Genomic DNA, 14,029 nt, shown 5'->3' on the forward strand with positions numbered 1-14,029 from the left:
AAAATCGATTATTAAAATAGTTGTCAACTAATTTAGTCATCGATTAGTTGCTAAATAACTTTTATTTGCCGTAAGCGGCTCATTTCGTGCATATTTCAAATCTGCGGTGACCAAAGTGTGGCAGTAATGAGCCACCGGAGGTTTTACTCAGCCAGTAGAACAGGAGAAGTAGCGAATAGCCAATAGCTGGCCTCGTTTTATGTCACGTGCTTCCCGAACAGCGTCTCTGCAGCATTCAGCCGCATTCAGCGGGATGTGGGACTACTTTACTTTGAGCCTTCAAAAAAGAAGAGTAACCTGTAAACTCTGCACTACTGAACTGTTTAAGGGGTCGTTCACATATCGCGACTTTTGCGCGCTCAAGTTCGTTATTTCCAATGTAGGCACGCGGAATGCGCGCTCATAATGGAAGCGACGCGGACGCGAGCCGCCCGTTTTTCCAGGCGCGTCCGCACCGCATAGAGTTAAAAACATCTCAACTTTTCAGAGAGCCGCAAGCGCACCGCGGGTCATGTGACAAGAACTAACCAATCAGTTTCATCCTTTCCCGTAACAATGCTGAAAGCTTAGCCAAGATGAAGGAACAGCTGATCATAGTTGTATATGGATTGCCATTTTGAAATAAATTTAGTAGCAGAGCTACTGCAAGCGATTTTTAGAGCTGCAAATCCATTTATCCTTTGCTGAAATTTTCGCGTCATCAAGGAGAGAGCACGTCATGGTTGCTTAGCAAAGGCAGACGCCTCAGGAGCGCAACAGCACAACGGCCCCTAAGACTTTCATTTGTGCAGATTCTCCAGTACAATATTGTTTGCAAATGTTTAGTCGTAAAAGCTGATAACATTGCTTTTTAACAGTTAACATTTAAACATTTACAAACATGTTCTGTGATCAGTTTGTCGTTTACCAGTTCAAAATTCAGTCTTGCAGCTTAATTATGACTGAATGAGAGAGGTAATGAGAGATGTTTAAATATATTTGAAATGCAATTTTCACACAGCAGGTTTTTAGTGTGTGTTCAAATTTTTTTTTTCTGGACAACCTTCTGATGGATTTTACTTTAAAATGTGAGTTCCATTCAGGTTTCATGCCATTGGCACTTTATTCGAAAGGATTGTTTACAATTTCACAGCATAAGCTATAAAGCTGTTTCCCAATAAATAATAAAATGCAATGTACTGCAATTTGATTCTGTTTTATCCTTATTCTTTGTGAAAATATGTTCTTAAAGATTCCTTAATAAGCTTTGTTCAGGATGTTAAACTACTTTAGGAGCTCTAAGGACTGCCATGGTGAAAACATTATTTGAAATCTCCTTGTGAAATTTGCTAGAGTATGGGTCTGTTTTTTTATTGCAGAAGAGTTCAACAAAGGATCACTAACACATAATAAAACAACTCCAGGTATATTTTTGATGAGGATATGACAATGCAAAATGGTTAAAATCTCTTAAAAATCTATGCTGAAGGATAAATACCCTTTATTTATAATTTACTTATATAAACCGATTAATCGTAAAAATAATCTACAGATTAATCGATTATCAAAATAATCGTTAGTTGCAGCCCTACTATTGTTCAGCAGAATGTACATAGCCCTACTACTAAAAAAAAAATAAAACATTATTTTTTTTAGGTTTAATCACACAACATTTCTTCCATGTTTTATTTTTAATAGTAAATCCCCTTTGTTTACCAAAAAGTTAAGTTTGCTTAATTTTCAATAATTAAAAGATAAATTAAATTAATGTTTTATGTGTTTAATGTTTAATGTGCATCTCAGAAAATGCTTTATTTAAAACCCCAACTGAATGGCACTTAAATGCACGTAATTCATCTGTCAACTTTATTGTCATTGTTCACAGTACAAGTACAGACAGAGAAACAATGGGTAATAATTAATTGTTTATTTTTTGATGTATGCATTGCATTCTATGCATTTAAAAAGTAAAAATATTTTTTTTCTAAAAAAGTAAACTTAGTTGTTCATTTTAAGAGACCCAGGAGTCTTATTTTCTCTTGCATAATTACTATTGCACTTTAATTAAGCAAAAAACAAATTTTATCCGATTACTCTACTAATCGATGGAATTTTTGGTAGAATATTCGATTACTAAAATATTCGATAGCTACAGCCCTAAACATGACAGAAAAACATTCAGTGAGGGAGTCACTCAAATAACTAAAACATGATTCAACTGGATGTCACTGTTCATATTGCTCATTGTTGTTTGCAATGAACTAAAAGCCACAAAGAAAGCATTCAAAGGTCCCGTTCTTCATGATCCCATGTTTTAAACTTTAGTTAGTGTGTAATGTTGTTGTTAGAGTATAAATAATATCAGTAAAATTCTAAAGCTCAAAGTTCAATGCTAAGTGAGATATTTTATTTAACAGAATTCGCCTACAAAACACGACCCGTTTGGACTACATCCCTCTAGTTCCTGCAGTAATGACGTCACTAAAACAGTTTTTTGACTAACTTGCGCCCACAGGAATACACAAAAAGGGGGAGTGGTCTTGTTGCACTCTGACGGAAAAGAGGAAGAGCTGCGTTTGTGTTTGTCGCCATGTCGTTGAAACGCTGTTATTCTCATCTCGGAGTCCAATCATCTTTGTTTGGGCTTCCCAGGGATGCTGTACTTGGAGATTAATGTTTATAATTTATGTTTAACTCTGTTCCTGAAAATTATAATCCACATGTAAAACTATGTGCAGCACATTTTGCTGAGGACAGCGAGCTTCCTCAATCTCAATCAGTTTAATGCCGGATTCGCAATAAGATTATTCTTGAAACATGGAGCAGTTCTTTGTCTGGAGAAGGCGTTATTTATGGACCACAACCGGTAAGTGTATTTTATTATTTAAGTTGATGCATTTAACAGTTTCTGTTACTTATTACACAAAGGGCAACGCTGTTTAGTTTTGTTAACTAGATGTTAGGGCTGTGCAAAAAAATCAAATGCGATTTTCATGCGCATCTCGTCAGTAAAAACATCTCCAGCACGTGCGTTCTTTTACTGTCTATGGTTCAGATCAGGATTGCCAGGTTTTCAAAACAAATCCTGTCCACTTGCTTCTCAAAACTACTCCAAAACTAGCCCAATCGTGTTTCCAGGAGGGCAGCGCGCTCTAAGTTGGTGTCGAATCACAACACAGGAACCGCTGGCACAATCAGAACTACTTACATATTTCTGAAGGAGAGACTTCATAGAACAAGGAAGTCATCAGCCCGTTTTTATGACAGTGAAAACAACGGTATACAGATATGTGAATGGTGTGAAAAAAAACAGTTTTTTTTACACGCGAAACATGAACACATGTTATATTGCACACTGTAAACACAATCAAAGCTTCAAAAAAGCACGAAAAACGGGACCTTTAAATGTTTTAAATAATTTCATTGTTCATTGTAGGGCTGCACAATTAATGCGCATCTTGTCAGTAAAGCTGGTTCTGTGATTAGAAGTAAACTGCATTACCTGCTTTCAGGTGGAGCAGCCTTTACTACACAGAGCAGTAGTTCACTGACAAGCTATGTAAAATCGTGTTCATAATTACAGATGATTAAATTGCACAATTATGAAATCGAAGACATTGTTTTGCGATTTCGAAAGCTGTTTGCGTTGTCAGTGAACTGTGTAGTAAATGCCGCTCCACCTGAAAGCACGTGAAAGTACCACATTTAATAATGTTTTAACTCCATACTCACTTTTCAATGTCAGTCGAGTATTTGAAATAAATCCTTCTGTGAGATGATGTGGCTTCTTACACAAAATAAGGCACGAAATGTATTTCATAGTATTCTAAGCAGTGATAAAGGCGGTGTCGATTAGTATTGAATTTTTATATACTTTATTATAATAAAAATTAAAAGACAAACTCAGATGAACCATATATTGTTGTAGTCGTGTGTTTATTAGTAGGGCTGCAACTAACGATTATTTTGATAATCGATTAATCTGTCGATTATTTTTACGATTAATCGATTAATCGGTTTATGTACTTATATTTTAGTTTTTTCCATTCCCCCCCCCCCCCCCAAGTAAATTATTAATAAATGGTCTTTATCCTTCAGCATAGATTTTTAAGAGATTTTAACCATTTTGCACTGTCATATCCTAATCAAAAATATACCTGGAGTTGTTTTATTGTGTTAGTAATCCTTTTTCGAACTCTTCTGCAATCAGAACACTGACCCATACTCTAGCAAATTTCACAAGGAGATTTAAAATAATGTTTTCACCATGGCAGTCCTTAGAGCTCCTAAAGTAGTTTAACATCCCGAACAAAGCTTATTAAGGAATCTTTCAGAACATATTTTCACGAAGAATAAGAATAAAACAGAATAAAATTGCAGTGCATTGTATTTTATTATTTACTGGGAAACAGCTTTATAGCTTTTGCTGTGAAATTGTAAACAATCCTTCGAATAAAGTGCCAGTGGCATGAAACCTGAATGGAACTCACAATTTAAAGTAAAATCCATCAGAAGGTTGTCCAGAAAAAAAAATTGGACAGTCACACACAAAAAACCTGCTGTGTGAAAAAGAGCAGTGAATACTTAGAAAAAAAAGTGCATTTCAAATATCTTTAAACATTTACCTCTCTCATTCAGTCATAATTAGGCTGCACGACTGAATTCTGAACTGGTAAACTACAAACTGATCACAGAACATGTTTGTAAAGCTTTAAATGTTAACTGTTAAAAAGCAATGTTATCAGCTTTTACGACTAAACATTTGCAAACAACATTGTACTGGAGAATCTGCACAAATAAAAGTCTTAGGGGCCGTTCACATATCGTGCCTAAAAACGCGTGGAAAACGCTAGGCGCATCGCTTTCTCCTTCTTTCCAAAGCGCTCGGGCAGAAGCGCCCCTGAGGCGTCTGCCTTTGATAAGCAACCATGACGTGCTCTCTCCTTGAAGACGCGGAAATTTCAGCAAATGATAAATGGATTTGCAGCTCAAAAAATCGCTTGCAGTAGCTCTGCTACTAAATTTATTTCAAAATGGAAATCCATATACAACTATGATCAGCTGTTCCTTTCATCTTGACTGAGCTTTTAACGTTGTTACGGGAAAGGATGAAGCTGATTGGTTAGTTCTTGTCACATGACCCGCGATGCGCTTGCAGCATTCTGAAAAGTTGAGATGTTTTTAACTCGATGCGGTGCGGTGTTGGAAATAACGAACTTGAGCGCGCAAAAGACGCGATATGTGAACGTCCCCTTAAACAGTGCAGTAGTGCAGAGTTTACAGGTTACTCTTCTTTTTTGAAGGCTCAAAGTAAAGTACTCCCAGTCTCCCACATCCCGCTAAATGCTGCAGAGACGCTGTTCGGGAAGCACGTGACATAAAACGAGGCCAGCTATTGGCTATTCGCTACTTCTCCTGCTGTACTGGCTGAGTAAAACCTCCGGTGGCTCATTACTGCCACACTTTGGTCACCGCAGATTTGAAATATGCACGAAATGAGCCGCTTACGGCAAATAAAAGTTATTTAGCAACGAATCGATGACTAAATTAGTTGACAACTATTTTAATAATCGATTTTTATCGATTAAATCGATTCGTTGTTTCAGCTCTATTTATTAGTCATGTTGAATCAATGAAAGCGGTTAAATCTTCTGTTTATTCAGCAACTGCTGTATTTTTTTTATTTTCTGCAACGTATATTTGGAGTTTCAGCGTGTGAACGCCCTCTGACCTTCGGATGGAGATTAACTGCTGATCACAGAACCATACTTCACTGAAATATACGCAAGGATACAGTGAGAATGTGATCATTTTGCACTGAAGGCACTATGAGAAGTGTACGAACAGTGACGATCATAGCCTTTGGCTGTGGAGGCGGAAGTGATTCAGCAAGGCTTCTTTAGCCTGGTGTGTCTGCCGACAGGCAGGTCGGAGCGAGGTGCTGCCACATTAAACAGTCCCCCACCAGGCTGCTTTGTTCCAGACCACTGCTTTACTCTCGGGCGCAGCTTTCCCACAGCGCAAGTCCATCACTGCCAGAGAATACTGATGCAGCCCGTCTGTCTCAGTGCGCACACGCACACACACAGAAACATGTGTGTAACATACAAAGGCAATAAGCCACGAGCAACTGGCAAAAAACCTGCGCTAGTAAAAATAATCCTGCGACGCAATTATCGCAGCATGCGTCCTTCACACCAAAGGCCAGGAGAAACACAAACAGTCAGACAAGCTAATTAAGGCATCCGCGCCTCATCCTTTCACCACAGTACAGGCCGAGCCTATTCAGGGCGGATGGCATATTGTGAGCTGCTCTTTTGAAATGGCCTGAATTTATCATTTAAATGCAAAAAAAAATAAAAAAATCCTGGGAAATAAAGGAAGCGGTTTTTCCTTGTCCTCTCCACGTACGCTTTTTTAGTCCAGAAAAGTGTTCGAAGACATATTTGTGATGTTAATGAGCAGTTATGCCATCCACAACCTGCAGAAATAAACATTGAGTGTTGCTGCATATTTTTATGCTATTTGGCACAGTTTAATTAAAAACAGATTATTAGTCATGACTGCAAAGGCAATAATTACAAAAACTAAATTTTTATTATGTATGTGTGTGTGTTTGTGTGTGTATTTATGTGTATATGTATGTGTGTGTGTATTTATGTGTATATGTATGTGTGTGTGTGTAAAATATTTTTTTTTATAAAAATGCAGTTTATATAGACAATTTTTTTTAAATATTAAAATATATACTTTGTAATAAAAGTATTAGGGCTGAAACGATTCCTCGAGTAACTCGATTACAAAAAATGATCGAGGCAAATTCCTCTGCCTTGAAGCCTCTTTTAATTTATTTTAAATCTCACGTCAGCAAGACGTCTTTCGCAATTATTTTTTTAATGTGACAACGCATTTACGTCACCCACAAAGCCGAAGGAGACACAAGCGCTGCGTCCGAAATGACATACTGCAAGGAATCAGCTGTGTTTTGATATGAGAGCGCGGGCAAACGTAAAGAGGAACGTCGTGGTGTACGTCCATTGCAAGATAGAGCTAGCATACCACAACTAGACCCTATGATTTTCGCGATGCAGAAAACGCGGATGGAATCACGGAATCCAGTCATAAAAACTGAATTTACAGTTTAACGCGGAATGGCACGGAATTTGCCAAATTTTGAATGAATTCATCAAAAATAGGTCATTGCACTTACATCAAATCACGATATGGACTAATATCTGTAAATATTAAGCTGGAATAGTCTATTTAAATTTGAATCCTGCATGTTCTGTGTGTCTGTGTTAATGAATGGAGCAGAAGTGTGAGTTCCTTTATCACACACACTGAAGCGCGCGTGACGCTCACGGTGATTTCAGCATCTGCTGTCTCACTAAACAAGGACGTGAACATGAATATCATAGGCACACAGAAATGTAAAGGTATTCACGGCACCCCGTCAAAATAAAAGTTTGGTTTAACTTGAAATTATTGTGCCTGAAATATATTACTGTTGTCATATATACGGTTGTACACATTTTTTATTTATAAAATGTAATTTAACCATTAAAATAAATTAAAAAAATTACAGCAAAAAAAAAAAAAAAAGTAATCCAGACAAATTAAAATGGAAAAAAAAATAATTTGGAATTTGGAAAATAATAAAACTGATTTCATAGGGCCCTAGACGTAAAGTACGAAAGAGACAGGAACTGAAAGAAAAAAAGACTAAATCAGCAAATGCTAAGAGGTAGATTCAAACTTTTACAGCTATACAAGGAAAGTCCTTTTTAAAACCATTTTTATCTTAGCATGACAAGAAAAGTAGTTTTTCGTCACGCATGCATGAGTGTGCAGGGGATAAACGGTGAAGTGGGCTCTTTCTCATGCACGTATGCATGTGTCTGTGTGTGTGTGTCTGTGTAAGAAACAAAGTTTATTTAATGAGCAAGATGTGGGACCACAGGGATAATCCGCCGCGTTTAGGGATTTGGGGAGAGAAAGACCGAGGTCTGTCCTGCTCACTCGAGCAGACTTAATAAATCTGCCCCGAATGCCCCCACCAAAACATCAGGTCGAGAGCCACACACACACACACACACACACTGGTGCATGTATATGTCAGTGCCAACTCTCACTTCTCTTTTTAGCCATTACTACAACAATGGCTTTCAGAAGCGACTCCTTGAAAAGCCACAATCAATGGCGCACTCCAATTCACAAATCCCCACCATTATGACATCCCTCATCTGAATCTGGATTCAAAGAACAAAATGGAGGACAAAACACTATTAAACATCCTTAGCCACACAACACAGTCAGATATGGTTGCAGGAACTTACTCCCTTAACGTTCATACAGCATTGAATGAACATTCACGCAATTTGTACACCGCTGGATGCCTTCCGGACGTGTGGGGTTAAATCTGTAATCCCTGTTTTTAATTTGGTGCGGAGGGTAATACTCCAATAATACTCCAATTTGGGAGCATATGGGTTTGAAAATTTCGCCAACGTTGTTAGGTGACCTTGAAAAAAAATGGACGGGTGGGCTTGCAGGAATCAAAAAGCTGCATGTACGGCTACACCGAGGTGGACCATTCAAGTCATGAGGCGTTCAGGCTGGTCAGAGTAAATACTTTCGGTGTCAAGTCTGGTGAGAAGTCATTGCTATGGAGTCACAGCGACGTGGCAACAAAATAGTGCCGACTACAACCGGGCCCACATTTTCACATGCTCCCTGTCAGCCGTTCATTATCAGACCGAAAAGGAGCTGTTCAGTTCACGACCTCAGCTCAAACACCTGAAAAATACGACGGATATATTATTGGATGCGATTTTTGGGCAATTGGCCCTACGCAAAAGGGTCCAGGTGTGACTTCCAAATTGATCCAGTTTATTTCCTTAATACATGGGTCGAACAAGAGGGAAGAGTAAAGTCAGACATACAAAATAAAAAAAAGAAAGACGTGGTGTATAACCATCAATTAAAATGCAATAACATTTTAAATTAGCCTATATTTTTCATGGTACATTTTTTTTGGCCTGTATAAATATTACACATTCATTAAAATCTTTCAGTTTTTGGGGGGTCGTGCCAGATTTTACAAACTAAACTAACCTTGCCTTGTCATTAAAAGGTCAAATTATGTTAATTTTGTTATAAGCAAGATTAATGACTTTTTTTCTCTTTTTCAAGAAAAAAATAAATTCTGAAAAAATTGCATTCTTGAAAAGAAAACCTTTCTTCATTATGATTTTTTGATTTTTAAGAATTTTAAAAATGTTAACAATTTTGATTCAAAAATAAAAACATGTTCATTATGAATAAGGTGCATTCAAGTATGAATAGCATTTTAAACATATTTTAAAATAAATTAAAATGACAAAAAATGAGTGTCACATAATCGAACCACAAGTTCAAGTTAAGAAATGTTTTTCAACAAACTTCTTCTGCCAAAATAACTTTCCTTTCTGTATGACATCACAAAGTCCACATTACACAAGCCGATCAAGTGTCACCCTAATATTATATATATATATATATATATATATATATAAATGGCATTTTAGATGTAAAATGAGTTGTGGATGTTGATTTTATAAAGGCCAAACGAATGTACAAATTAAATCTGTAAAGCAAACCAAATCATGTTGCTCAGTGGCATCTCATTCCCTTCTATTTCCCGCCATACGGCATTAATCAGGGGCGCCGAATCAAAATATCTGTCATATTAGCTCATTAATCAGCAACAAGCCTGCAAGAAACTTACCATGAGATGAGTTATTGCATTCAAACCAGTCTAGAAATACAACAGAGTAAACCCCACTTTAAATCACTTACCCAGGTTAGTTAGGCTGAGGAAGCAACTCATTAAATGTGTAACTCAATCCATAAATGAGTTCATAAGCAGTAATACAGACTCTCTCTACTTGGGTTAAAAGAGCAACACACCTCTGATTAGCTGCAGGGAAAACATCTTGCACAATGCAAATGCATGTCATTACAGATTTACACCTTGGGTTTTTGGCAAAAGTCTTGCTGTTCTTACAAAAAATTTTAATTAAATAAATAAATCAGCTCGTGTTCTTTAAAAAGTGTGATTGTAGTGTAAGTTAACATGGATTTTGACACTCCATTGGCAAAATGATGAGAGTGAGAAAAGTGAGATTGTGAGATGTGATTATAAACATGAATTTGGCACAATCTCATAATTTCATGCCTTGTACAAGGTTATAAACGGTTAGTAAAATAATGAAGCAGAACTAGGAGGTTCTGGGACTTAAGTTGCATACAATAATACACAATTGGCCAACTGTTAAATGTCACGGCCGCACAACATCTACATTGTTTCCATTTGCAAACAGTCATGCACTGCCAAATCACACATTAGTGGATTGTAAGGTAAATACAAAAACAAACCGTGTGGTTTGGAAACCTAAAAGGGTGATGTAATAAAATGTATGATGAATATTTAATCTTCGCGATAAGTTTCAGTATACACACTTAGACGGATGCCTCTCCTGCCAATGCTAAGCTCAAGACAGCTAACAACATCAACACACGCGCCAAAAAACCGCTCGGTTTTCACTCACCGAGTGCCTGGATTGTGGAAACATCATGTCAGTTTTGGTCTTCAGGGTCTTGCCTTCTCCTCCTCAGAAAACAAGGAAGCAGTTCGCTCAGCAGACGGTTATATTAGTGTGTTTTTTCTTTGTTCCGTCGCTAGCTGAAGCTCCTGTGCCAGCTACAGGCAGCTCGCGCCGCTGCTATGGCAATAAAGTAGCCTGATGTGTGCCGCACTGCACGCGCTCTTTAACACGCATTCGGCATCAAAAAATGATCCGGAGATGATTTGTTGGAATCTATCGGATTGATATGGCGTCTTTCCTGTCCCTTTTCCACGTTAGGAATGAGCTGAGATGAGGGCTGGCGGATCTCTCCTCCCTGGTTGGAGGAAATCGAGTGACTGTGCAAGAGATGAAGTGGAGTTTGGGAGCTGATGGCTGCTGTTTTTTTTTCTCTGTATGTGTGCGTACGTACATACATACATACATACATACATACATACATACATGCATGCATATATACTTACGCTAATAATTAGACTTTAATTACATTAATAAATATTTAGATTATATTTAGATCATCAGTAAAATATGGAGTGCCACAAGGATCCGTCCTAGGCCCCCTTCTATTTTCAATATACATGTTGCCCCTTGGTAATATTATTAAAAAATACGGAATTAGCTTCCACTGTTATGCTGATGATACTCAGCTATATATCTCAACGAGACCAGATGAAACTTCTAAATTATCTTAAGCTAACAGAGTGTGTTAAAAACGTAAAAGATTGGATGACAAATCATTTTCTCCAATTAAACTCGGATAAGACAGAGATATTAATTATAGGACCAAAAAACACTACACAGAATCTTGTAGATTACAATCTGCAACTAGACGGATGTACTGTTACTAACTCTACAGTCAAAAATCTGGTTGTTATATTAGACAGCAATTTGTCTTTTGAAAATCATATTTCCCATCTTACAAAAACTGCATTCTTCCATCTTAGAAACATTGCCAAGCTACGAAACATGTTATCTGTTTCTGATGCAGAAAAGCTAGTTCATGCATTCATGACCTCTAGACTGGACTATTGTAATGCAGTTCTAGGTGATTGTCCTGCTTCTTCAATAAACAAGCTACAGGTAGTCCAAAATGCAGCAGCTAGAGTCCTTACGAGGTCAAGAAAATATGATCATATTACCCCAATTTTACAGTCTCTGCACTGGCTACCTATTAAGTTCCGTATCAGTTACAAATTATACTTACCTATAAGGCCCTAAATGGTTTAGCTCCTGCGTACCTAACTAGCCTTCTACCACGTTACAATCCATCACACTCCCTAAGATCACAAAATGCTGGACTTTTGGTAGTTCCTAGGATAGCAAAGTCCACTAAAGGAGGTAGAGCTTTTTCACATTTGGCTCCCAAACTCAGGAATAGCCTTCCTGATAATGTTCGAGGTTCAGACACACTCTCTCTGTTTAAATCTAGATTAAAAACGCATCTCTATCACCAAGCATTCGAATAATGTATCTCTTAAATTGTGAGTTTAGTTGCATCTGATCAAATGTGCATTCTTATTCATTAGCTTGGGTCCAACTAATTAATTTTACTTTGTTGGATCAGCAGTTATGCTAATGATGTCTCTATTTGTTTCTATGTTTTGCCACTAGGATTTACACAAGCTCCAGTCTGGATCCAGAACGCCTGAGAAGAGATGATGCTGACCCTCAGAGGACCTCAGATGATGCTAACCCTGAATCAAGAAAAGAACTAACAAATATTGCTACAAGTGTGACTGCATCATATAATAATTATTAATAATATTAATAATTTTTATTGTCTGGCTGACTACGTCTTGTATTAATTTTTCTAAAAATCCTGTCATACATGCACAAACTGATAGTCACCACTTATAAGCTACTACTAAATATTGTAGAAACATAATTTTCTGTAAAGTTGCTTAGTAACGATTTGTATTGTAAAAAGCGCTATACAAAAAAAAAAAAAAAGAAAATTTTCTGAATATACATAAAACTTGCAAACATTTTATATATATATATATATATATATATATATATATATATATACACACACTCAATTAATTTTTTCATGTAAAATTACGTTAAATACGTAAACATACTTTTCTCATATCGTTTAGAAATTCATTGTTAGAAATACAATATACAATATTCCATTTACATTTACAAATTATACAAATATATGCATCAATAAAAATTACTTAAATCTAATCAGATTATTCTGATATGAACAGTTTATATACACACACACACACACACACACACATATATATATATATATATATATATATATATATATATATATATATATACTTCAACTTTGATCTTCACATAAAACCTCAAAATGTAAAAAATAGCATACAGCCATCTAATAAATATGCTGAAATTTGTGCTGTGTGTGAATAATTTTGTCATGTATTATTGTGTCTACCAGGACTCTTAATGTAGGTGATGTTTCACCAGGTGGACATTTATCTTTCTTGTAATAAAAGGCATAAATAAAAGCGCAACACAGACGCAAACATATAGGAACAAATTTTATTCCAATTTAAAATGGATTTTTTTTTTCTTTAAAGGAGAAGGCTATGAAAGTAATTTTCAATGCATGAATGAGGTTCAGACAAAAGTGGTTGAAATGAAACGTACAAAAAAAGAAATAGGTCTAAAATACTGTAAATGAGCAATATTTAATTTATATTTAAATATTTAATCCCCTTGTCAGCAGGGTTTCGTGTTAATATGGTTTCTCCTTTACCCAGCCCTTTCCACCGAAAACAAACACATGCAATTAAAATTTAATTTCTTTTAAAAACAGCAGTGTCACCTTTAATCTTAAATACAGAATAAAATTGTCCTTTTCCTATTGCGCACTTACCATAATCACATACTTAATGTTTATTTGTTTTTAAAAACCGGACCATAAAATACACAAGTCCTTTTTAAATGATTTCCACAACATTGGCACTTGTAAAGAGTCTGGCTCTACAAATCAAAGGGATTGGCACACTCAATATAGTACATAATTTACATTTGGTAAGCTTTATATAATAAAAAAAAATTAAAAACAAAAGCAACCGACCGAACAAGCAATACATTACAAAGTATTACAATACTTTGATTTTATACACCACTACACAAGTTTATTTTATCCGTTTTATCAAAAACAAGTGTATTATATTAAAGCGTCCTACATACAAGTGTTCAGGTAATGCATCGACATCAGAAAAGAAAAAAAAGGGTATAGCTAGCTTCATATTGTTCACATCCATCACGTCAATGTGGACCTCAAGCAAAGCATCATTTCTAATCATTAGTGTCTGCATCTCAGAGTACCAGAAACAAGTTTGTAGGAACAGATACGTCACATGAGTGGAGTTTGTTCCATTACTGCAGAGTATGTTCAGAGCATCAACCCAGGGAGGAAAAACATATATCAAACTTCATCA

The 14,029-nt window shown here is 36.4% G+C and overlaps 1 protein-coding gene across 2 annotated transcripts in view; it reads right to left on the minus strand.

The window, feature by feature from the left end:
- The window catches only part of LOC132131992 (TLE family member 5-like), a 32,725-nt gene extending 21,745 nt beyond the window's left edge, over positions 1-10,980 (minus strand). Inside the window, exon 1 of one of the 2 annotated variants that reach the window (XM_059544200.1) lies at positions 10,569-10,980. In XM_059544200.1, coding sequence (XP_059400183.1) covers positions 10,569-10,595 — 27 coding nt within the window. In that variant the 5' untranslated portion in view covers positions 10,596-10,980. The remainder of the gene's footprint in view (positions 1-10,568) is intronic. The other variant, XM_059544199.1, reaches the window with a different exon arrangement.
- Between the last annotated feature and the right edge of the window lie 3,049 nt (positions 10,981-14,029).

The sequence above is a fragment of the Carassius carassius genome, chromosome 48, assembly GCF_963082965.1.
Source record: "Carassius carassius chromosome 48, fCarCar2.1, whole genome shotgun sequence".
NCBI lineage: Eukaryota > Metazoa > Chordata > Actinopteri > Cypriniformes > Cyprinidae > Carassius > Carassius carassius.